The sequence below is a fragment of the Antechinus flavipes genome, chromosome 3 (assembly GCF_016432865.1).
Source record: "Antechinus flavipes isolate AdamAnt ecotype Samford, QLD, Australia chromosome 3, AdamAnt_v2, whole genome shotgun sequence".
Taxonomy (NCBI): domain Eukaryota; kingdom Metazoa; phylum Chordata; class Mammalia; order Dasyuromorphia; family Dasyuridae; genus Antechinus; species Antechinus flavipes.
In genome coordinates, this window is record NC_067400.1 from 339,800,526 (window position 1) to 339,826,552 (window position 26,027).

General features: G+C 36.7%; 1 protein-coding gene across 1 annotated transcript; it reads right to left on the bottom strand.

The window, feature by feature from the left end:
- Positions 1–1,944: 1,944 nt before the first annotated feature.
- On the bottom strand, positions 1,945–21,579 carry PROC (protein C, inactivator of coagulation factors Va and VIIIa). Its single transcript, XM_051990625.1, has 9 exons — positions 21,534–21,579; positions 20,355–20,441; positions 17,498–17,658; positions 15,506–15,530; positions 14,856–14,966; positions 13,254–13,394; positions 9,840–9,952; positions 7,955–8,072; positions 1,945–3,136 (listed from the first exon to the last, which is right to left on the bottom strand). Exons 1-9 carry the CDS (start codon positions 21,577–21,579, stop codon positions 2,556–2,558), a joined length of 1,383 nt encoding a protein of 460 aa, XP_051846585.1. The 3' UTR covers positions 1,945–2,555.
- Positions 21,580–26,027: the final 4,448 nt, after the last annotated feature.

A 26,027-nucleotide genomic window follows, 5' to 3' on the forward strand; every position in this document is an offset into this window, starting at 1 on the left:
AGAGAAGCATTTAAACTGTATAAGTCATAATGGAAAATTAAAATGAAGAGGCTGGACTACATGATTTATGATCTTCCACCTCTCAAGTCTATATCAGGATGGGGAACATCTGGCCAACTTTTCAGCCAGCAAAGACTCCTAAGAATTGAACTCTACTTTCCCCTATTATCCTTTAATGATTCTTACCCAACCTTTTGTCAAATAGTTACAATGTAGAGTTCCAAAGGACCTCAGTTTATACAGTCCAATGCTTTTCTTTTCCTTACACCAATGAAGAAATGCAGAGAGTTTCTGGAACTGTGTAAGGTCTGTGAAATCATTTGCCAAGGCAACTACGGTCAATGATGAGCTGAAAGCTAAGTACAACAAACTTCTTACTGCTTGAGTTCCATAAACTGATAATTTTGCAAGTCCCTTGAATGATGTTATGAATATCCAAATGATCCTTGGCAGAAAAAAAAAGCTCCCCATCCCTAATCTATGTCCTTAGTACCAGAAAACATAGGAGATGAAACCTTTTCCTTTTGCCCCTAGTTCTACTAAATATAGAGTAAAGATAAAGGAGTTACTCCTAACTTTACTTTACTAACTTACTAATCCTAATTTTACTTTACTCCTTATTTTTATAACTAGTAAACTAGAAGTTAAGTAAAGTAAGTTACTAAGTAGAGTAGGAGTCTACTCCTCTAATACTTAAGAGTCCTTGGCTTAATGCAATTGATGTGGAGCTGAAAAACTGGTTTTAAATCATCACACTTATAAGTCCCTTCCTTGCTTCTCATTGATTTACACTGTGATTTCTGATGTGAGTTATCTTATTTCCTAACCAACATTTCAGCCAGCAAAGACTCCTAAGAATTGAACTCTACCTTTTCCTACAATCCTTCAATGATTCTTACCCAACCTTTTGTCAAATAGTTAAAGATCTACAAATAAAGGACAATGCAAAGTTCCAAAGGACCTCAGATTAAAGTTCAATGCTTTCCTTTTCCTTTCACCATTGAAGAAACTCAGAGAGAGGAAATAATTTGCCTAAAATCATTCAGTTATAAATGGGATAACTAGGTGGCAAGTAGATGGCAAGTGTTGCATATGGAGTCAGGAAGACTAACATTCCTGAATTCAAATATGGCCACAGACACTTATTAACTGTATGAACCTGGGCAAGTCACTTAATCTTGTTTGCCTCAATTTTCTCATCTGTAACATGAGCTGGAGAAAAAAATGGCAAACCACTTCAGTATTTCTGCCAAGAAAACCCCAAAGAGGGTCACAAAAAATCAGACATAACTGAAACAATTGGACAATAAAAATACAATTAAGTCTTTTAAGACTCCAGTCTTAAATGACACCCAAGTGTTATTTCTTACAGAAGATCTTTCTCATTTCCTCCCAGCTTCTAGAGCCTTCCCCTCTGAGAGGTTTTCTCCAATCTGTTCTGTACATATCTTGCTTGTACCAACTTTTGTACATTTTGCCTCCCCATTAAAATGTGATATTCTTAAAGGAAGGGACTATTAATCATTAGCACAGTGCTTGGCACATAATTGGATCTTAATAAATGCTTGCTTTAGTTGATTGATAGAGCCAGAATTTAAACCCAAGTCTTTAAACTTTGTCTTTGACAAGTCTTTGACTGAAATTTACAGAAATCTTTTTTTTTAAATAAATAACTGTATGTCAAGAGTTATGTATATGGAGTTCTCTTAAATTAGGGTTCATCTCTACTTTGTCAATTTGTAATTATGGATATGCTTTAGCTATCATATTTGAAACTCAAGAACCTTAGTAATAATCTAGTTCAGACCAGTAATTTTACAGATGAGAAAACTGAAGTCTGAAGAAGTGAAATAATTTGTCCATTTTCACATAAGTACTCATTTATAGAGTCCAAGAGTAAAATCTGGTCATCCAAACACCAAATCCAGTGTTCCACACATATCATTCCATTTTCAATCAATAAAGCATTTATTTAGGTTAATTAATTGAAAATATTTATTATTACACAAATATCCTCCAGGCATTGTGCTGGGTGTTGGGCTACAAAGAAAGGCAAAAAAAAACCCCAAATCAGTTCCTGCCCTCAAGGAGCTTACATACTAATGGAGGGCTCCTAAAGAGGTGACAATATATAAATAAATAGGGGCAGTAAGATATGTACAGAATAAGAGGAAGAAAACTTTGAAATGGAAGATTCATGTGAATGAAAGGACCCCTACAGCAGGTGGCATTTGATTTGAATCTTGAAGGAAGCCAAGAATGTCAAAAGGATAAAGAAAGGAGGGAGAAAATTCCAGGCATGAGGGAGAAGTAGGTCAAAGGCATTATCTGGAGATGTGTATGTAGGGAGATGCTAGATGACAAGTTCAAAGGGAGGTAGGTTCTTGTCATATTCTATTGGCATCTCCTCTCCATCCATCGTAGGTGCTTAATAGCTTTCAGATTAAGAGAAAAATAAGGATGGACATGGGCAAGCTTTGCACTCTGTTTAATGCCAGCGGAAGGCGCATAATCTCACTTTGGGCTCTGAACTCCACTGAGTCCTTCTCTAAGGACTAAGGTGTTGATTCACTCTTTGATGAAAGTTCTTTTGCTTTGATGTGGTCCTGCATCCAGCTGAGATACTGGCTGACTTTGGTGTAGATGCCAAAGTTGTTTGGTCGCCCACAGCCCTCTCCCCAACTCACCAGGCCCACTAGGAACCATGTCCCCCGGTATTCTGTAATCATAGGACCCCCACTATCCCCCTCACAAGCATCACGCTGGTCACCAAGGATTCCTGCACAGAGCATATTCTCTGAGATGCTGTTTTGCATGGTTTGAGAGCATTCGGTATGAGAGGCCAGGGGGATTTTGATGAACCTGAGAATATAGGTGCGATTCTTGGACTCTTCAAACTGACGACCCCAGCCTGTTATCACCATTTCCTTCCCCACCTTCATGAGCTCTCTATGGGCCAGTCCCTGGTTGGGAAGGCAGATGGGCAGGATGTATTTGGAGAAGACAACGGGCTTGTTCAGGTAGAGCAGTGCAATGTCATTGTCCGAGGTACTTTTGGTGTAGTTTGGGTGCACAATAGTTTCCTGTATCCTAAAATCCATCTCTGAATTCTCAAACCGCCGCATGTTGTATTCACCTGGCACAAAGAAGGGGTTTCAGGAGACCCAGAGAGAGGGGGAGAGAGAGGAGAAAAAAAGCAAAAAGAGACTCAGAAACTGTTCCTCCACCTATTTCTTTCCCCCTGCAAATGATTGCCCACATAAAGAAATATACAGGTATGCACTCCTTCAAAGAAAGTCTGGGATTAGAGTCTCTCTATTCTGTGTTTTGACTGTAGTTTGGTATAGAGTAAAAAGTGCTAGAATTGCAGATCAAAGATCAGAGTTAAAGTCCATCTATGCTATTTCCTACTTATATGATCTTAGGCAATTCAATTATGCTCAGTGAATCTCAGTTATCTTTCTGGGGAAAATGTAGTCTGCTCCAGAACATATTAAACTCAGACAGAAATGGATACATACAGCCTCATATTGCCTTAGAAAACCACAAAGTAACATTATCTACAATGTATCGAATCTTTGTTTTCTTAAATATTTCCCGGTTACAGTTTAGCCTGGTTCTTGCAGTAGAAAGTTTTGTGGATTGCATGCTGCCGACAAGCAGCAAGTCTGACTTGTCTGAACATTCTCTTGGGCTCGCTCTTTTCACCTCTCAATCTTACAAACAGGAATAATAGATAGCCTGCTGGACTTCAAGTCAGGAAGATGTGAGTTCAAATCTAAGCTCAAACACTTCCTAACTCTGTAATTTGGAAAATCACTTTTGTTCTTTATGCCTCAGTTTCCCAGTATATAAAATGGGGATCTTACTAAGAGTATCTATCTTAATAAGAGTATCTATCTCCCAGGGTTGTTATAAACTGAAATAATATTTGCAAAGTGTTTTGGAAACCTCAAGTAGTTTATAAATGTTAGCTATTGGGAATCTCTCCATAATCACACACAGAGAGGGTTGTCTTTATGTTTATGTTGAGTGGGTATTCAATTAATTCATTCAACAAATACTTATGAAGCACCTATCATATATGCTAAGCACTGGGAGTAGGAAGATATTCACAGAAGCCATCATTGACCTCCAGAAGCATGTGTGCAGACATCAGTAAATACAAAGTATTTGTATAAATATATATGCATAAGCATGATAAATGTGGAAATATGTTTAGAAGAATTGCACATGTTTAACCTGTATTGGATTACTTGCTGTCTAGGGAAGGAAGTAGGGAGAAGGGAAGGAGAAAAATTTAGAACACAAGGTTTTGCAAAGGAAAATATTGAAAACTATCTTTGCATATATTTTAAAAATAAAAAACTTATGTTTTTTAAAAAATAAAACTTAATCTAAAATAAAATATATATACAAACATAACAAAATATAAATACAAGTAAATTCAGAATATAGTTGTGGGAGGAAAATGCTAGCAATTAATGTTAGGTTTGGAGATCAAGATGAGCTTTGTGTAGGTGGGAGGATTTGAGCTAAGCCTTGAAGGAATGAAGAGATTCCAAGAGACAGAACTAGGCAGAAGGCACAACCTTGGTAAGGACAAAGAGATGAAATATCAAATAGGAGAAAATCAAATGGATCCATTTAAGCTACAATGGGGAAACCCCATTACCTAAATATTTACTAATTGCTAGACCATCACAGTACCTGAAAATTCATCATTATAAATTCATTTATTTGAGTTAAGGAGGCATCTCCCAAAAGATACTCTATAAAATCCTGTTATTTTACATAATGAGAATGTGGCTTCTCTGGGAGAATTACAGTCCTAATAATATTTTCCCCTATTATATAGACCAATTAGTTCATACAAAATATGTTTAAATTTCTCCAAGCTCCTTTTACCCAGGTGGTCATCTAGACCTGTAGGCCAGTCAATGAATTCCAAAACCCCAAATGGAGCTCAGACAATTAATAAATACAGCTTGCACTAAATCATTATCTTTCTAAGTATAGCTTCTTTTGAAATCTAAATATTCCTGGGAGGTTAATACAGTCAGAAATCAATAATATCTTATTCAGATTTTTGAAATCAGCACACTGAGGGAATGGGAATCCTGAACAAGAGGGAGCTAAAAAGACAGTTTTAGAGCATGGGATGTTCACTTTTCAGTGAGGACTAGGACCTGAAAAGAGCAATATGAAGAATAAAGTGCAAAAGAACAAACTTTGATCATCTGGACATTTCTGTAGGATTTATTTAGCATATACTTAAATATTGCCTTGTATTAGTAATTTTTTTATGAAGTTATGTCTGATCTCCTAGATTTAAATCATTAGTCTCCTCAAGGCCAGGACCTGATTTTAATCTGATTATATTTTTATTACCCAGAGAACCCAGTAGGGTGTCATATAAATAATAAGGGTTCAATAAGTGTTTGGTGGACACATCTAGCATCCTGGAGCTGAAATGTCCTTGATGCTATTATTTCATTTCTCCCTCTTTTTCCTATAGGGTAAACTTTGGTTCAAAGAATTCAAAGGATGAAAGAAATGGATCACTCCCACAAACCCTCACTTTCTGTGCCTACTCTGTGCTGTAATGGAAAAAGTAATGAATTTAGAGCCAGGAAACCTGAGTTCCAATCCCAAATCTGCCAATTATAGCTTAAGAGATACTGGATAAATCAGTGAACCTCTTTAAACCTGTCAAATTAGGAGATTGTTCTAGATCATATTTTATAATCCCTCATTGCAGCTCTAAATCAGATTCCTATTCCCATTTTAAGCTGCTTATCTCAGGAGAGCAATAACAATAATCTGATGAAATTCTTTCAAAAGGTAAAGAACAGACTAGCATTCTCCATATAGATTATTTTAATCATAACAGATTTGGACAATAGAGAATCATTATGTTTAATGGAGGGATGCTGAATCATAGATTAAAAACCTTAGAATTCACATCTATTTACTTGATATTCTAAATAAGGAAGCTGAGATCTAAATAAAATAAAGTGAATTCCCATATTTGCTTAGGTAATTACAAAGTCAGGGCTAAGACCTAGATTTCTTGACTCTCAGTCCAATCAATGCTCCTTCCATAATAATACATTGCTTATTATTATTTCACCCATAATGTTCCCACATAGGAACTGTTAAGTCCTGTTTAATGGAGTCTCCTGTGTCTTTTCAAGTAGTGTTTTTTCCCCTCTAGTTCTGTAATAACGAAAAGAATGCTGGTTTGGGAAGTAGAGAATCCAGGTTCAAATTTCATCCCTGAAACTATTTGTACAGCCTCTTGGACCCTCAATTTCCTAATCTATAAAATGGGAGGGTTGGAGTCAATGACCTTTCAAATCTTTTGTAGTTCTAAATCTATGACCCTATGGACCTCTTGCAATATAGTAAAAAAGGACTCCTTTCATAATAATATATTGCCTCTTATTATTTCACCCATAATGTTCCCACATTGAGCTCAATGACTTCTCAAGTCCTTTCTAGTTCTAAATCTGTGAGCCTATATGCCAGATTTTTTTTTTGAATCCTGGTTCTATTATCTATATGATCTTGAACAAGTCACTTCCTTCTCTGAGCTTTAGTTTTCCATCAATAAATCTAAGAGGGTGGATTAAATGCTGTCTAAAGTCTCCTCCAGATCCAACCCTATGACTATGACAGGATATGATCCCTTTATCTTCATGGGATCCCTGTTTGGGGAATTGTCCCACTGTTATGATCCTAACTCACATTTGTCTACCCCATCATATTTGGCAAAACTGTTCTGATCCTTACAATAGCCCTTTGAAAGAGGTAGGGCAACTATTTTCTCCCCTTTTATTGAAGAGGAAACTGAGATATACCAAGAGTTTGAGTAATTTGTTCAAAGATATACAGAACATTAGGTCAAGCATTTAGCAGTAGAGAAATCACATATCACCTTGGAGAGAGCAGTTTCAATCATGTTGATGAGAATTAAATCCAGACTGCAGGGGATTGGAATGTGATAGAGAAGGAAGCGGAGATGATGACTGTAAATATTTTACTGCAAAATGGAAGTCTAATATCTGATAAAGCCTTTTATCACTTCAATATTCAATATTTTTAACAAAAGGGATTATATACAGGGCAGGTATTTTATAATTACCATTTTACATGAGGACCATAGATCATAGAAAGAGTTAAGTGATTTAAGTCACAAAGCTAGTAAATAACAATCAGAAGTAGGACCTAGATTTTCTGTCTTCAGTCTAATTCCATTTCCCTTACAGTATAATGGTAAATATGTGACATGGATGGGAAGTGCTGTAAAATTTAGACACTTCCTATTCACTTAAAGTCTTCTTTTCATTGTGTCACATTACCATTTCATAGTAGAAGACACTGCTAGAGGACAGTTGTTTAACTAGGAAAAGTAACAACCAGAGACCACACAGTTAGTTAAGGCAAAGTCAGAAGTATAAGTCAGATGGCTTTATGCCCTGTTTCTTGCCTCTGGAAACTTAGTGGGATAATGTGACTCAGATTCAGTCACCCTTCCTTGATGAACTGCTTGGTCTGGATCCTAGTGAATCCTTTTCAAGGATGAACTACTTCTTCAAAATCAGTTGGGCATCTATACAGAAATAAGCAGTCCCTGGAAACTCAGACCACTGTTTCTTCCTTTCCCTCAATCCTGATAAAAATAGAAATAGTTCAAATTCCGAGGGAGAGTCTCAGGAAAAAAAATGACTATCTCTTCAGTATTTTTCTGACTCTAGACACACAGGATCACAGGCACATAGAAGTTTCTAAAACCTCATGAAGGATCATAGAAATTAACAAAAAGAAACTTAAAGTTGTCTCTTAAATATCAGATATTAGTTGGAAAATGATTAGATGTTTTCCAATCTCTCCCACACCCCAAGCTTGCCTTCACCAACACAAGCAGAGAGACCATGTGCAATTTCCTTACCAAGTCTTACTGTAAGGTATTTTGGATGTTCCACACAGTGGGCTGCAGTTAGCACCCAAGAAGAATGAATAAGGACACCTCCACACTTTAATTTTTCCCTGGAGTCCAACAGTATCACCTGAAACAAGAGTTTACAGGATTCAGAGATGAAAAGAACACTAGAGATAGTTTACCCATTCATTTGGCAGAGGAAAAGAAACTAAGGCCACTTTTGTCTTTGAAGAATATGTTCAGCTTTGTGGAACAGCTGATTTGGGTATGAAATCCAGTTTCCCTTGATTTTCAGCTTGTTATATTCCAGTTCTGTTATTCCTAATTTCTGATATGGAGTCTTTCTTTTTTGGCTGCTTATAAAACAATCTACTTATCTTTATAATCCTGAAGTTTGTGTTTAGTTAGGTTGAATTTGTGAATGTGGGAGGTCTGAGGTACAATGTTGAAGAAAATATTCCTGAGACATTTTCTAATATTCTTTCTTTTTAGGAGGCATCAATAACTTAATACTTAGGTTGTCAGTATGAATTTTGTAATATCTCTACCCCCTCCAGATGTATTACTTTTGTTTGCAAAACTTCCAAGTACCCTTTTAGATGAATATTTTTGGAACTTGTCCACTCCATCCTCTAGAAAAATTACTTCTGGGGTAGCGAGGTAGTGGTGGATAGAGCACCAGCTCTGAAGTCAGGAGGACCTGAGTTCAAATGTGGCTTCCGACACTTAATACTTCATGGCTGTGTGACCCTGGGCAAGTTACTTAACCCCAATTGCCTCAACAAAATAAATAAATAAATAAATAATGAATTATTTCTTTTTCTCAGTGAATCCATTGTTTTACATGCACTTGACAACAAGTTAACACTTAGGTTGTCACTCTGAGTTTTGTTGCACCCATCTACCCCCATCTAGATCTATTACTTTTGTTTGCAAAATCTCCATTCTTCTAGATGAGTAATTTTGAAATTTATCCATTCTGTCCTCTAGAAAAATTCTTTCTTTTTCTCAGTGAATCCATTGTTTTACTTGAAAATTGTCAAATTTCATAATTTTATCTTCATCTTTTAAAGAACTTTATCTTTGATAATTTTCCTCACTTCACTTATTCCTTTATCTTCTTCAGTGTGTTTATTATTCACATTAATATATCTTGAGAGCTCCACCTTCATTTCTGGGGGACTATCACTGATGCTAAGGAGGTAAAAATCTTTCAATTCCCTTTCTCTAGTCTTCACTCAAATTTCCATATGCTTCCTATACATCTTACCTGGGTGCTTTATCACTCCTTGAGTTTAATAGTTCTAAATTAAGATCATAAAGCCAGCAGAAAGAATTGATTTTTTTTTGTATAAAAATCTTATCTCTATATGTATGTCATTTGTGTATTTCTTTTATTCCTTAGCACCCTGATTAGAGTGTAAGCTCCACAAGGACATAAAATGTGTTTTATTCATGTTGTATACAGAGGGTATGATATATTATATTGTACTAGGTGGTATAGTGGATAGAGCCCGGTCCCTGAAGATATGAGTTCAAATCTACCCTCAGGGAAGTGAATTTGGGCAAGTTATTTTACCTGTCTGTCTTTTTCCTCCTCTGCAAAATGAGGGTGATAGAACTTACCTCCTAAAATTGTTGTGAGGATAAAATTAGATAATATTTTTAAAACTGAGATAACATTTGTAAATTTCTTTGTAAACCTAAAAGTACCATTAAATGCTAGCTAGTTATAGTAGTAGTAGTAGTAATAATAGTAGTAGAAGTAGTAGTAATAATAATAGTAGTAGTAGTGAGGAGGAGGGGTAGTAGTAATAGCAGTAAAAAGTTGAGAATTATTTGAATGAATAAACAAATTAAAGGTGGTTATAATTCTGAACGGAGACTTTCTTACCTGCCATGGGCTGTCCCCTTTGTTTGCTGGTCTCCCTCCTAAGATTCGGATTTGTAATCCTTCAGAATTTGGCATTGGGTAACTCACCTTTGGTTTCCCACATGGAAAATTTGCTAGAAAACAAGGAGACACTGTCAGTGAGAAATCAAATAGGCAAACTGCTCAGTCCTCAAAAGTCCTTTACAGGAACATCCAGCCAGGTCAGTATCTTTCCATCTATTCATAGTCACCTCCTTCTTACAGATTTACTGGTGATGCTGACCCAGCTGTGTGATCTCAGGTAAATTACATCCTCTACTTCTTCATTTGGATCAAGGGTCTCTAAAAGCCTTTCCAATCCAAACATTTCATGGTTGCGGCTATTTCGCTTCAGAGATCAGTCAGTATACCAACAATAAGCACTTATTAGGTTGCCTGGGCATGTAGCTTGTTAATCAAAAATAAAAGCTACCATATGCCCAGTTAGTTCTATACTAGGACTGTGGTGGATATTGGATCAGTCATAGTCCTTGACCTTAAAGAATTTTCAATCATAAAACACAAATATATAAAAATTAGAGAACCATTAAATACCTGGGTTGTAGACTTGGAATAAGGTATTATATGGCAAGCACTGTAAGAACAAAGGTAGCCAGAGTGATCTGGGAAAGCTTCATGAAAGAGGTAAGATTTGAGTCAAGATTTCAAGGGGAATGGGGAAGCATTTAGCTAAGAGGAGACATAGGAAGAGCTTCTGAGAATAAAGAGCAAATCCTAGAGAGGCTTGAGAGCAAGAATGTGTCTTCAAGGTAATTGTTCTAAAGTAGAATGTATGCTACTTCTGAGATGAGACACCCAAGACAGCTTGAAGAGAATAAAGAAAAGATGGGCCATTCAATATTCCTATTCCATTTTTGTTTTCTTTGTCCTGGAAATAATAGGATGAAAATGGCTAACAGGGAGTTTATATTCAAAATAGTTCAGAAGATAATGAGAGGACATTATTATCCTTGATAAATTCTAGTCACTATCCAGGCCTTAAAAAATTGACAGGTGGTGATTGCTGAGCTCCTATTGCTGATGTTTGAAAGGTCATGGAAAATGACTGATGGAAAAGATAAATGTCCTGATTTTTTTAAAAGGAGAACAAAGTCAGAAAATTGTAGGCAGCAAATTTATATTTGATTCCCAGAAAATTCTATTGTAATGACAAATAAATGGCAGCAACCCCTCCATGCTACCCCTACCCCACCACCAAAATAAAAAGCATAGGCTATTCTTCCTAGAGTCCAATTGGTGTGGTACTGAACCTATGCCCTAGATACTTTCAGGAAAATATATGGCTCAATGCTGAAAGGACTTGGTGCTTTGATATGATATAGTAAACTCTGAGTATTCTCTGGACCTCTCTCTGAAGAGACGTGAAGTATTCTGTCATTAAAAGGGAGAGACAGTTTCCAGCACACTCTCTCCCTTTGACTTTTCTAGGTAGCAAGTTGTTTTCCCTGAATTCTCTGTAAGAGATTGAGGGCTGGGGATAGGAGAAGCCATTCTTCCCCACCTCAGCAAAAATGGCAAATTCTAAACATATAGCAACTAAAATAGGAATGGAAGAGCTAAGCCTGGGCCTTTATACTTCTTTCTTTCTTTCCTGAATATGAGTGATTAAGTAATCACCCTGAGATAGATAGTTCCACCCTTAGAGTCAATCTTGTGATTTCAAGAGATTAAAGTTCAGTAAGAACAAATTGGCAACAAGAGGAACTCCAGAATCAGAAAATATGACTAATAGCAAAAAGAAGAGCTTATCTCCTAAAAGGCTTACAAGAAAGTATGGATCTGAAGGGGATTGACTGAACAGTGCAGAATTGAGGTGAAGTGTAAAATGCCTATTTATCAACTCTTGCTTCATATACTAATGTTTGTCCTAATTTCCCTGGAAAGTATAATGATCATAATGTTACTACTATACTTAAGTATTTCAGCCGATGAGCATTTGTGAGGTTTGTATTTATTTAAAATGTCATTTTATAGAAGAAATAAATACCGTCCTATATATGATTTATATTGTACCTTAAGAACATTTCACTCTACCTTTGGGGAGATCCTGAACATAAGCCTAACAAGTTAAAATCACTCTCTCTAGGATTTTGAGCCAATCATCATAAAGCCAGAGAGTGAAACAAAAGAACCTCACTCCTATCATTGGAGATTAGGCTCTATTAGGACTATGCACATGTAGAGGGTCCAGAATTCAGGTCCCTCAGTGGAAAAAGAAAGTGACTCAGTCTTGTCTCCCTCTTCTGGGGGACTGGACCTCTTCTGGGTCCAGTGGCAGCTGGTTTTTATTGTTACACTATTCCTTAAAGAAATAGTGAATATCTTACAAAAGAAGTGGTATGAGAATTAATTGAAGGACTTGGGTGTGTCTAATCAGGAGAGGAGAAGACTCAGAACATGGCAGCTATATTCAAGTATTTAAAGGGAGGTCATTTGGCAAAAAACAAAACAAAACAAAGAAAAAAACAAAACTAGATTGTTCTGTTTAGCCCCAGAGGGGAGAATCAAAAGCAACAATGGAAGCTACATAGAATCAAATTTAGGCTTGATATCAGGAAATTTCTCAGAATTAGAACAACCCCAAAGTGATACCTTGGAAGGTAGTGGGCTCCTCTCTTTAGAAATCTTCAAGTAGGAGTCTGGAAGACCACTTATCAAGAAGGGATTAGATAGGATGAACAACCCATAAGGGTTGGCCATAAGGACAAACAAAATAAGAGTCCACCTTATTATATTAGACTATAAGGTGGACTCTCTACTCAACTCCCAGCCAAAATGTGCCTCCCCTGTCATTCTTTGATATCTGAGATTCCACTATTGGTCTGGGAATGCTCAATGGGAACACACTAATCCAGAGGTTCTTTGCCCCTCAGCATCCTGATGAAGCCTATGATAGTCTTGGAAAAAATGTTTGTTGCTTACATTAATTAAAAGGAAATGTTAAATTTCATTTAGTGATTAGTGCATTTTTCCCATCCAAGTTCATATACCCTTTTTAATCTATTTATGGGGATTGATAACCCCAAATTAAGAATTCCCATTTCAAGTCATTATGGATTATCACTTTAGTTTAGATTACTTGACCAACAGTTGAGAATTAAGTTTCTGAAGGAATGGAACATAAGAAAGGCACCATAAGAAGACGTGTCAGATCAAAAAAGAAAAGAATTTGATCACTAAAGACAAACACAATTCAATGATTCCTAATTTTCTTGGGTTGGCTCTCAGTGAAATGACATACTTATATGACAATGGAGCCAAAAATTATGGCTAGTTCTCTCACAAAGATCCAGTTCTGCCCTATCTTCTCTTTTTGTATAAATAAAAGGCCCTGGATATAAATTCCCCCATCCTCATTTCTGTTTCCCCACTCACCAATAGGTTTGCACACCATAGGGTTGTCATCCTCCTCGTATCCAGAAGCACACATGCAATAACGTTGCTGATTCTTGAGGTCCTCAATGCAATAGTGAGCACAGCCACCATTGTTTAAGGAGCAATTGGTATACTTCACAACTGAGACAGAAACAAGAGCAGGAAGTTAATCAATCAGGCTCTGGAGGTTCCCAACACTCTGAAAGGGAGTGGTCATGGGGGGTGGGGGGGGGGTGGAGGGAGAAAGAAGAGAAAGTAGGTTTTTATCCCTAATCAACAATACTGAACTATGTCTGAGGGGGTGTATGAACAAATAGATGATGGCAACACTGATAAGTATAACTTCATACAAATGGAAAAATGTCTTTCACATGATGGCCCTCCTAAAATGCTCAGGGAAAGTGTATGCCAAAGAAAGAATGTACTTCTCAGTTTAATTTAATGAGCATTATATAGTCCTTTAATCTATTATATGAATCAAAAGACCTGAGTTCAAATCTTTCTTCAGATGCTCACTATCTGTATGATTTGGGGACAAGTTTCTTAACCTTCCTGGGCCACATTTTCTTCATTTGTAAAATGAAGGAGTTGGAATAAGTGGCATCTGAGCTTCCTAGCTCTAGGCAGGGATTCTTAGCCTGGGATCCTCCCCTTCTCCCCCAATAGAATTCTGGGGTGAGGGGTGAACTTGGATGGAGAAAAATTACATCTTTATTTTCTTTAATCTCTAACTGAAATTGATTATTTCCTTCAATTATTTTAAATTATTAAATTTAATTATTTTAAAAGTTTAGCCTGAGAAAGGGTCTATAGGCTTTACCAGGTTGCCAGAGGAGTCCATGACTCAAAAAAACGTTAATAATCCCTACTGTAAGAATGTGATCCTATGAAAAATCCTGCTTCTCAATTCAACAGCATCAGGTAGAATTTAGAACCGGAGACCTGGAATGGAATACTAGTTCTTATATTTGCCACTTTTGTGATCTCAAATACTTTGTGACCTCACCTCGCTGGGTCTCAGTTCTATTTGTAAAATGAGAGGGTTTCATGAGATGAGTTATAAAGTACCCTCAATTCCAAACCCTATGATTTTTTCCTACATTTATTAAGCACTTATTGTATTATCACTGAGGATACCAATTCAAATCATTCTTGTCCCCAAGAAGCTTACATTCTACTTAGCCACTCATCAATTTCCCATCACTAATACACAAATCTGTGTCCCAGCCAAGCTTGCTGCCCCCCTCAGACTTGCTCCTTCCTGTTTGAGCTCATTGAGCTTCTCACTTTATCCCCTTTTTCCATGCTATGCTCCCCACCTCAAACATGTTCTCTGACTTCCTAGTCAAACACTGCCACTGCCACAATTTTAATCATCTTTCTCTGAAATACCTGAGGAAAGTAGGCAGGGATTTAGTTAGAAAAAAAAGAAATTGAAACTTAATTTAGGGTGAAAAGGGACCAGAGTCATTCCTGCTATAAAGCCCTAAACCCTCTCCTGTTGGGAGGGTTCCCAGTTCTTCCTTAGCAAATGCTACTTTGACCTACCATGTTGGGTCTCTGGTCAAGAGAAGAAATCAAAGATAAGCTTCTGAGAGTTACCATGCTCACAAAGGCGTCCTTCCCAGCCTTTATTGCAGATGCACTGAAAGCTACCAATACCGTCAATACAGGTCCCATTATTGCAGGGATGGGGCTCACACAGGTCTCCATCTGGAAGATATTTAGAGGATGGGAATTGGGAGAATAATGAGGTGGGGAAGATTGTTCATAAAACAGTCTTTTCTTTATCCTCCCAGCTTTGGCCAATTTCCTAGTGTTTGATTTAATCCTGGTAGGCTTGGCACAGTTTGGAGAGAGAAAATATATACCAAAGTTCTTAAGGATGCCCCAGAGAGGGCTGGTTGTCAAGGGTTTTTGCAGATCTAAAACATTGTGTGAATGTGACAAAGGAGTAAGTACTTTTCCTTAAGGGTAGGAAAATGGACTGGGGCTCTGAGGCCAAGAATACTCTGTACATCTGTAAGTCTGGTTCAATGGGCCAGATATTGTCACAGAAGATATTCTGAGGATAGTAACAGGTCTCAAAAAGCATGAAATCAATTTTCCATCTCCAGATAGAATAAGCTTATAGTGTTTTCTCCTAATTTTCCTTAAAAATTAAAGAAAAAGTCAGGCAAAGCTGGAAGAACCCAGAAGAAATTAATGTCTATTGGAATAGCAAAAGTCACAATAAGAAATTTGATACTCACCCATATATTTTGACCAGTAAGCTAACTGTGAAGGGAAAAAACACAAGTTTTAGTGGAGGGTTAGATCAAGACAAATGCATCAAGTATAGGTAAACTTATCTGTCTTTCAGGCTAGATTTCTTCTCAAAACAGCACTGTTTTACATATCTGCCTGCAGGCCCATACTAAGTCAGAAATGGGAAAAAAGTTGCTGTGTCAATAAGACCAAGCAAAGGGTGGCCTATACTGTGCCATAGGACAAGTTCTCCTTGGTCTCAACTTTCCCATTCTGTAAAATAGGGTTATTCTGACCCTATCCATGAACATTTGTGATTTTGTGACCTTCTGCTTTTAATTCTAGATCCTATTCTCTAGGCTTTGTCCTGGGGATCACCATTCACTTACCATAGGAACAAATCAGAGGCAGTTAATTAGGGCAGTGAATAATATGCTAGCTCTAGTATCAGGAAGACCTGAGTTTAGATCCAGCCTTAGATCTTAGATCTAGCTTTGTGGTCTTGGGCAAACTGCTTAATTTTTGTTTGTTTCAGTTTCCTTAAGGAAACTATGTAATTCCTATAATATAGGAATAATAATAGTACTTATTTCCTAGCATTGTTTCAAGAATCAAATGAGATAATATTTGTAAAGTGCTTAGCACAGGACCTGGCACATAGTAGGTATTTAATTAATGCTTCTTCCCTTACCTTCCCACAGGTAATTGTTCCAAGATTATTGCTGATTAGTCAGATTGTCCTTAAGATTCTTTCTTCTCATCAGTCCCTTCTCCCTTTTCTCCAAGCAGAGAAAGGAGAATTTTTGTTTGGGAACTTTCTCCTGGTCAAGGAGATGAGCTAAGCGATCTCTAGAAATGGAAGTATTCTAGTAACACATGGGAGCCTCCAACTGGAGACTGATACTTGTTTTGAATCAGAATGGATCTCAGTTTTCTATCTTTGCAAAATGAGAAGTCCTAACTCAGCTACAGCAAAATAAAATAGTATCTGAAACTGGACTTGATTCTTTGGAAGAAAAAACTCATCCTATTTTGGAGTGCCATTGTCATTATTATTCACCAGCAGTATTCCTTTCATCTAGCTCCCCAGGATAAATAACCCAGTTTCTTGTCTACAAGGAGTTGTGGAGGGGAGAAAGATCCATTTTTTCCATGTTGGTGTAGTGAATAGGAAGGAATGGAAGAATTGAACACAAAGATCTCCATCCTCCAGAAGTTTGAGAGAGAAATAGAAACACAGATAGACAGAGAGAAGGCAGGAAGGGACAGACAGAGAAGGAAAAAGGAGCGAGAGAAAGAGGAGAGAACAAGAAGAGAGGGAAAAAAAAGAGCATCTCTAAGATTCTAATTCAATCTAGTAAACATTAAGTGCTTTCTATGTGCAAGATACTACACTGAGTTCTGGAGACATAAAAACAAAGCAAAAAAAAAAAAATGCAACAAGGAAAGTTCCTACTCTCAAGGAAGTTAAATTTTACAAAGCATTCAATATCGAAATAAATAAGTCTAAAATAATTTGAAAAGAAGATAAATTAATATTTACCTACTAATATAAGTACCTACTACATGCCAGCTGTTGTGCAAAGCACTTCACAATTATTACCTATTTGATCCTCGAAACAACCCTGAGAGGCAGATGCTATTATTATTCCCATTTTATAGATGAGGAAATGGAGGCATATGGAGATAAGGTGATTTGCCCAGAATCACACAGCTGGTGAATATCTGAGAAAGAATTTGAACTCAGGTCTTCATAACTCCAGACCCGATAATCTATCCATTGCACCACCTAGATGCCTCTGGAGGAGAAGAGAAGGAGGAATGAGAGCATTAACAATTAGATAATCAGGAAAGTAAAACAGCTCCTCTGCTGGTTTCAGAATAGCATCCAACTGACCTCTAACTTGACTCTGAACTTGATTCCTTGCTCAGTATAGAACCTCTTGTAGTGAGTGTTCATTGACGAGAGGATATGACATATTGCAATCCCAACTTACTGTTTCTTCCCTAGTTGGAAAAATCTCCCGGACTTCTTCCAGGTCACATATCTCCTCATGGCATTCCCGCTCCAGGTTGCCAGGTTTAATCTCTTCCAGGAACGAATTAGCTCGTTTCTGAATCCTCAAGACTTGGTTGGCTTTCTTGCTGCTAGAGAACACTAAAGAAAGGAGGAGTGGTGGGTGCAGTAGGAAGAGCATGAGTAGAAGTCTATGTAAGCCAATATTTGAATCCTGACATTGAAGTCAGAACTTCCACCACTCTGCAAGACTGTAAGCCTGAGGGTGGGTGGTGATTCATGGCCAGGAACCCAGAACTGGCATCAGCGAAATTGTGAAGTCCACAGAAGTTCCTTTGATTTATCCCCAGCTTCCCTTTTCAGAATCCTCTTTTCCTTCCTATGATGGGTCTTTTTGGCCACCAGTATCCTTTTTATTTCTTTCCTCTGTCTCCAGAGGAGAGATCAGAAGCAGGAGGTGTCAGGCTGGTCTCCTCACTCTCCCCTAAATTTTATATTTTTTTCCAAGTTAAGGGGCATAGATTTATTATACTGCTTGAGAGTGAGTTAATTCTGAGGAAATTTAGCCCCTAAATTTCCCAGGATGTATGCTTCATTTTCCTAATTAGATGGTAGACTCTATTCATGGCTAGGACTATAATAGTTTCAACATTCAATATTTCCTTAAAATGTATTGAGCTTCTTCTCTGTATAGAGCTGTGTATTGAGTGAAGGGAGTGTAAAACATTTAGAAAAGGTATTGTCTGCCCTCAGAAAACACATCGTCTAGAATAGGGCTATGGCAGCAGCACATTTATAAAACAGACTGCTATGTGAAATCTCTGGGGCAAGATCACTATTGTATTAAAGAGAACTTCATGGAACTGCTGAACTTTGGGGTGAGTTTTAAAGGATAATGAAGAATTCAACTACCAAAAAATATTCCATTTCAATAGAGGTTTTAAGTAGGTAAAATAAGATAAGTTCTTGTAATATGGAAATGTTTTGTATGATCACATATGTATAATCTATGTTAAACTGCTTTCTCAATGGGGGAAAATTTGGAATCAAAATTTGAAAAAAGAATGTTAAAATTATTTTTAATGTAATTGGGAAAACAAATTATTTTTGAAAAGTATTTAATATTTAAAAGTATTTTTAAATGTATTGCTAAATTAAGGAAAGTTTTTAATGCCAAGCAAAAGAATTTGAATTTTATTTGCTAAGCAATAGGGAGCCACTGAAGTTATTGAGCTGGAAAGTGATATGATCAAATGTATGCACAAAGAAAGCCATTATGACAGTATCTTGACAGATGGATTGAGGCAGAGAGGGTGGATCAAGATAAGAGGCTACTTTAATAGTCCAGAAAAGTTGTATCAAACACCTGCATTAAGGTGTGCTGTACATTTTTGTATCCCTCAGAATGAGTAGCATATAGTAGTGTACAACAATCATCCATATAAAAAGAGAGGACATGGAAGAAAAGAGGAATAGTAACTAACATTAGTATACACTTGGAACATTGGATGGAAGAAAAGGGGAGACAATAAATTTAATCTAATGTCACAAAGTTAAATCAATTGATAAGGGAGAGATGGAAGTATGAGGAAAAAACAAAATTAAAGGAAACTCTTGATTACCCCAATAAATCAACCAATAATTATTGAGCACCAAACTGCCTCTCAGGGCAGCTAGATGGCATAGTACACAGAACACTGGACTTGAAATCAGGGTTCAAGAAGACCTGAGTTCAATTTTGACCTCGAACAATTACTACTCATGTTATCTAGGCAGGTTACTTAAAACTGTTTGCCTCAATTTCCTTATCTGTAAAATGAGCTGGAGAAGTAAATGGCAAACAACTCCATTTTCTTTGCCAAGAAAACCCCAAATGGGGTCACAAAAAGTTGGACATCACTGAAATGTTTCAACAACTGCATATTCAGATATATGTTAGGTATGTTGATAGTACAATATAGTATATTATGAAATATGCTTCCTGAATTCAGGAAACTTGACATCATGTTGGGGAGACCCATGAAACTGCAGCAAATAATCTAAGGAACTAGGTAATTAAATGTCCATTTTTAAAAAATAAGGGATCATTGACCAAGAAGACTCTTTAGAGAGTCCAGTCCCCCTCATCTTAAAGATAAAAAAACCAAATCTCAAAGGACCAACTTCCAATTCTGACTTTTTCCAAAAGCTTTGAATTAAAAGGGGCCTGAGAGGCCACTGAGTCTAATCCCCAAACTGAAGTGTGAATTCCCTTTGCAATAGGCTAGAGCTTCCCAAGATAGCATCCTGTACCCACCAAATAGCCTTTTTCTACATCCATCCATCCTCTGTGATGCATCTTGCAAAACTATAACTCAGGCATACAACTTCCTAATTCAGGGTTCTTTCCACTATAAAAGTTTTTCTGGTCAGTTAACTGCACATTTATTCATCAGCAATCATTTTTAAGTGCCTACTGTGAAGCAGGGAATAGATGCTGGAGACACAAAGACAAAAATCAACTAGTCCTTGATTTGAAGGAGTTGATAATCTATGACAGATGTAAATTGGTTGTTGGAAGTAGATTGGCTACCAAATCCCTATCACTGGAGATCCTCAACACAAGTAAGAAGGTCACCTCTAGGGAATGGAAAGGAGATTTTTGTCCACATTCTACTAGAGCACAATCTTGCAGGAATCCATTCCAATTCTGACCCTGGGAACTAATTTGAAAGCATCATCATAATCATCCTCCTCATCATCATTATAGTATATACCCTGTCAGTGTTACAGCAGATTTGATTAACTGCATATTTATTGTATTGTATCTCTTTATGGGATGAGAATCCACCTTTTACCTGAGTTGGCGTGTCCACCAAGTGAATCCCAGGAAGCCACAAACACCAAGAAGCTCACCAGATGCCACATTTTGAAAGAACTGATACCTGGCAAAGAGAAGAAGTTAACACAAGTTTCCTTCTCTGCCCTTACTCCCTTCCATTCCCAACTATCCCACCTAGAAGAAAAATGGAGGTACTGAAGTCAGTCTGAGGAGATAAAACATAAGAATTAGTTAATTGGGTAGCTGAACTATTTCTAAGTAATGGCATTGAGGTGATGGTCCTCTGCCAATTCTTTGAAGGTCTCTGTCCTAAGTGATTAGGCCATCACTTAGAGAAACACCAACCAAAGTTGATCTTTCGACTCTTGTTTCAAAAGACCTGAGATTCATATATGCAAAATATTCTGACATGTCTTCACCCCAATTGTATCCAAGTTGAAATGGGTGGGATGGCCTCCCTCCCTTTACGATTCACACCCTTATAAGCAATAGCATTTTCATTTTTCTGACTTATTTTTCTCCTTCAAGACTACTGATATTCATTTTAACCTGATTTTACCTGATTTAAAACAAGGGAGGAAAAGGGGAAGATAAAGAAAAACTACATGGTGAGATTTGTACAGAGAAAGCTGAACTTTTCCAGGAAGGACCCACCTAATTCTTTTCCCACCCTGTCCCCCTCCCACCACAAATTTTTCACCCACACAGAAATAGCTCTGGCCAGGAAGTCATGGGTCCTAGGTCTAGGTTTTCAATTTCTTTATGCCCTCCAGCTTCTTCTAGACCTCCAATACTCCTTGGGAAAAGAATTAAAATCCTAATAAAATCTCTGACAAAACTGGAAGAATGACATTTGGTTCCTTTGCATACCCATTATCATAGAAGTGTCAACTAATCACTTAGTTCAGTTCATTCTACGAACCTATTTCATTTTCCAATTATGCCCCCTTCGTTTCAAAAATTGTTTGTTTCCTTGAAATATTCCTTGGCTTTCAGACCCACCCTGTGAAGATACCAAGAATATCAAGCTTCTATCTCAAGTCATGCTTACTTCTATATTGCTCTTATCCTCCTGCACTCTCCCTTTGCCTCCCTCTCTTGTTTTTTTTTTTTCCCTCTCACACTTTCCTTTCTATGTTTTGCATTTTATATATTCTACTTTAAAGGTTTAGAAATCATTTTGGGGAGAACTTACAAATGTGGGCAGTGGAGGACTGGCTGTATCGTCTTCTTGTCGCCATGATTGCCTCAGCTGCCTGAGTTAATCCATAACCTCAAATATTTGCTCATCACTGTTGCACTAAGGTCTTCCTCTCCACAGATAAACAAAAGGACACTGACATTACCGAACTATGCTAATTGGATTTGTCTTTTTTAGGTGTAGATTATGCCTAGTATAGATCTGCCTATCTCTCCAATATCTAGAAGAGTAGCATAGTATTATATACACATTTAGGCATTTTTACAAATATCTGTTGAATTGAACTGAAGATATTTTGGTTCAAATTCTAGCTTTATTCCTAATCCACCTTATAATCCAGGATAAATCACTTAATCTTTCCTAAATATTAATTAATTAGTTAATCCTTCTTGAGTTTTATCTCTAAAATGGGTATACTTCATTATCACCACTATTATTCAATATTATACTAGAAAAGTAACTATAGCAATGAGAAGAAAAAGAAATTGAAGGAATTAGAATAGGAAAAGAGGAGACAAAACTATCACTCTTGTAGATGATATAATGATATACTTAGTGAATCCTAGAGAATCAACTAAAAATTAGTTGCAATAATTAACAACTTTAACAAAGTTGCAGGATATAAAATGAGCATACGTGTACTATTTGCCTTAGAAGGTTGATGGGAGAAATGCACTTAGCAAATTTTGAAGTGTTGGAGAAGTGTTAGTTATTATGGAGGCAGCAAGGTAGCATAATAGATAGACTTTGGGTCCAGAATCAGAAATTCAGTTTCAGTCTCTGACACTTATTAGCTGTCCTGGATAAGTCACTTAATTCCCATCTACTTCAATTTCTTACAAACATGGGGGATGGGAAGTATAATTATATAGTGCCTACTATATGCTAGATACTATGCCAAATGCTTTGCAAATAATTCATTTTGTGCTTTGTAAATCTTAAAGCACTACATAAATGTGAGTTGTTCTAACATTCTTCTCATCTTTTTCTATGGGCTTATCACTTAGCCCAATGCCAAGCACATAATAGTTGTATAATAACTGTTTATTGATTGATTAGATTCACATAGAAATTATATTGAAACAAGTCACTAATCTGTTGCTATTCCTACATGCTTGATCTCTTCTAATCCTGTTGCATAGCTGAATAAAAATAACACTTTTCCAAAATTGAATAAAGTTGTTTTTCAGTTGTTTTCATTCATGACCAATTCTTTGTGATTCCATTTAGAGTTTTCTTGGCAAAAATATTGGAGGAGTTTGCCATTTCCTTCTCCAACTCATTTTACAGGATAAAATTATTAGGATGGAAATTGTAAACTTACTGATAACAGTTTTTGTACAATTCTAGTACGACAACAGGGATGATATGTATTTCCCACATGATTTTGATCTCCTTAATGAGATGTCCATATTTTCCATTCCATTTAATTTGGAGGTTATGAGAATTTTGAGTTGTTCTTAAGTTTTTATGGATCAATGTAATGTCCAGGCAATTGTTCTGTCTATGATAATGAATAATTTGGTTCTTGTATAATTTATTGGTTAAGTTCTAGTCCTCGCCCTTCTTAATCTCTGTGCAGCCTCCAACTATTAATCACCATCTCTTCCTAGACATCCTTCCTCTCTAAACTTTCATGATGTTGTTCTTTCCTGGCACTTTTCCTACTTGTCTTACTGCTCCTTCTCAGTCTTCCTTGCTAGATCTTCATCCATATCATTATCATTAACCATAAATGTCCCCAGAGGCTCTAAACTGGGCTTTCTCCTTTATCTATACTGTTTCACTTGGTGAACTCAGTATCTCCTGTGAATTCATCAACTCTATGTAAATGGTTCTCAACTCTGTCTATTCAGACTTAATCTCTTTCCTAAGTCCAATTTTACATCACTAATTTTGCAATACTTCAAATCAACTGTGCAACAGGTATTTAAATTAAATGTGTTCAAAACAGAACTTAGTATATTCTCTTCACTCCTATCCTAATCCTTCAGATTCACAACCACAGGATCATCCTCAATTACTCACTTGAACTCTTACTTATTATACTTTACTTCCCTCAATGTAATATACATTTCAGCTATGCCAGCTCACTTGCTATTCTTTATACATGATAGTCCATTTCCCAATTTCATTTCTTGGGCATGTGTACTATACCTGGAATGTTCTTATTCTCACCTCCACCTCTTACAGTCTGTAGTTCCTTTCAAGACTCGCCTTCTACAACAGATCTTTCTGTCCTTCCCTCCCACCCATCCCCTTTCCTCTATCTGTGGTACCTTCCTTCTGCTAGTAGTATCTTCCCTCTTTGATTCCCTTTTATATATTCTATATATATCTGTATGATGGCCATCTACATGCTGTCATTCCCTATTACTATGTGAGCTTCTTGAGGGCAAAACCAACATTTTTGCCTTTCTTTATATTCTTGCACTAGCAAAATGTCTAGCACAGATTAAGATCTAAATAAATGTTTGTTGATTAGTTGAACTGACCGACTATCCCAAGAATATTTTAAGATGGGTATCTGGAGTACAGGGTTATGATCTGGCAATCCATGAAAATTAGAGAGCTTCTCACATATAATTTTAGCCATCAGATCATGCCTTACTAGTTATTATTATTATTATTATTTTGTATTATATTGGGGTATGTGAGATATTCAAGAGGACTAACACCTCTAGTGTGAGTGCTTGCCAAATCTTTTTAGGACTTTGTTCATCCATTTTGATGTCTACCTGATTCACACAGCTCTTACCTTTGGCTCTAAGAAGCTATACTATACATAATATCCATACTTTGGTAAACTATCTCTGGGTACTGGGTAAACTAGGTTGAAAGTAATTTACAGACCTCAAAACCATTGACGAATTAGAGGATTATCTACTCTAAGCATGTGAAAACTTTCCCCAGTAGAATGGGTGGATAAAAACGTTTTGTTCCTACAAGCATGAAGGCAGCTGAGGTAGGTCCTGGAGAGTGCTTAGAGCTTGGTCAGACTGCAAATATATGTCAAGATCATCCACTGCATCCTGAGCCATTGTTAAGGTGTCTTGACTTTTGTCCTGCCAATGTACTTGGATGACTCTAGAAGAAAGAGTGACGCTAATGAGTGTACAATTCTGCCTCACTTAAATCCAATCCATGAACATTAAGACATCATTTTTGATATTATTGATCTTCTTTGAAAATGAAGTACATACATTTACTAAACTGAAGGATTCTGGAGTCCTTCAGGTCAAGAATAAATATGACTAGGGTACAAAATTGAATTATTCTGTGAAAGAAGGAAATTTTCAATATATATGCTCTCCTTACACTATTCACTGTTACAGTTCTGATAAACATTAGTTTTATTTTAATGTTCTGGTAAATATATTTTTATTACAATTTGTACTTTTTTAAAAATACTGCTAAATTTGAAACCACATCATTAAAAAAGGACATTTAATTTAAAAAAAAAATAAAGAAAATGAAGGAGAAACAGCAAGAATTTTAAATAGTTTTTTTTCCAACATAAACTATGTCTACATTTTTCTTTTATTCAATTTGTACTGAATTTTACTTGTACCTCTTACTTCTTAGCCATCTAGATACTTGTCCCTGCTTTATAGATCCAAATCCCTATAGAACACTAAATAGACTATATTATTACATTTATAATTATTGCACTCTGATTATCTGCTCCCTTGTTCTAAAAGCTCATGTCTATTGCCTCCTGATATAGCAGCACATTCCTGATATTTGCCCAAGAAAAGAATCAATAGACAGGTAGAATTTATGTGAAAGGCTACAAATTCTACCTCCTGAAGAAAAAGAAAGCAAAATAATTCACAGATGCTGGGTTTGTTCCCTTCGTCTATACTGGAAAAGATCATGATGGCCCAACAAGTACCCTGCCACCACCTAGTTTGACAGGATCTGTCAGGTGTGGCAAGTGGCTGCACTGGCTCTCCGGGCTCTATCTTCCAAACCTGCTCCCTAGATTAACTATTATCCATTGTTCAATCTGACAGGAAGGAAGAGGCATAACCCTCTGTTTTGTCTCTTACCCCTTTTGATAGCCTGTCATTGATAGCATCCCACTTTCAGACCAATCATCTTATAAACAAGAATGAATTTCCTAAAGATGTTGACCACCTTAGAAGATGATAAACTCCATTTGAGCTAGTAATTACAGATAAAATCAAGTTTAGCTTTATCAAATTAAGACAGTCATGCTCTTTGGATTCTTCCATTTAACAACCTAAATTGACTTCCAAGCCCAGAGCAATGCAGGGATGGGAGGGTCAAGGGTATGAGGATGAAGAGACAATCAAAACAAAACACTGAATTTGAGTCAGAAGAGCTGAGTTTTCAATGTTCCCACTTCTGCTAGTTCACTCTCTTGTGAAATTTTGGATGAGCCCTTTTTCTTCTCTAGGCAATCAATTTGCTTATCTGGAAAATGAGATTAGAAAAATTATTTCCAAGATTTCAAAAATATAT

Coding starts and splice junctions, on each gene's coding strand:
- PROC (XM_051990625.1), bottom strand. CDS start 21,579: ATGGCGACAAGAAGACGATACAGCCAGTCCTCCACTGCCCACATTT. Junction 17,659..20,354: donor TGGTGGACACGCCAACTCAG/GTAAAAGGTGGA, acceptor TCCTTTCTTTAG/TGTTCTCTAGCAGCAAGAAA. Junction 15,531..17,497: donor TTCCAACTAGGGAAGAAACA/GTAAGTTGGGAT, acceptor TTCCCTTCACAG/TTAGCTTACTGGTCAAAATA.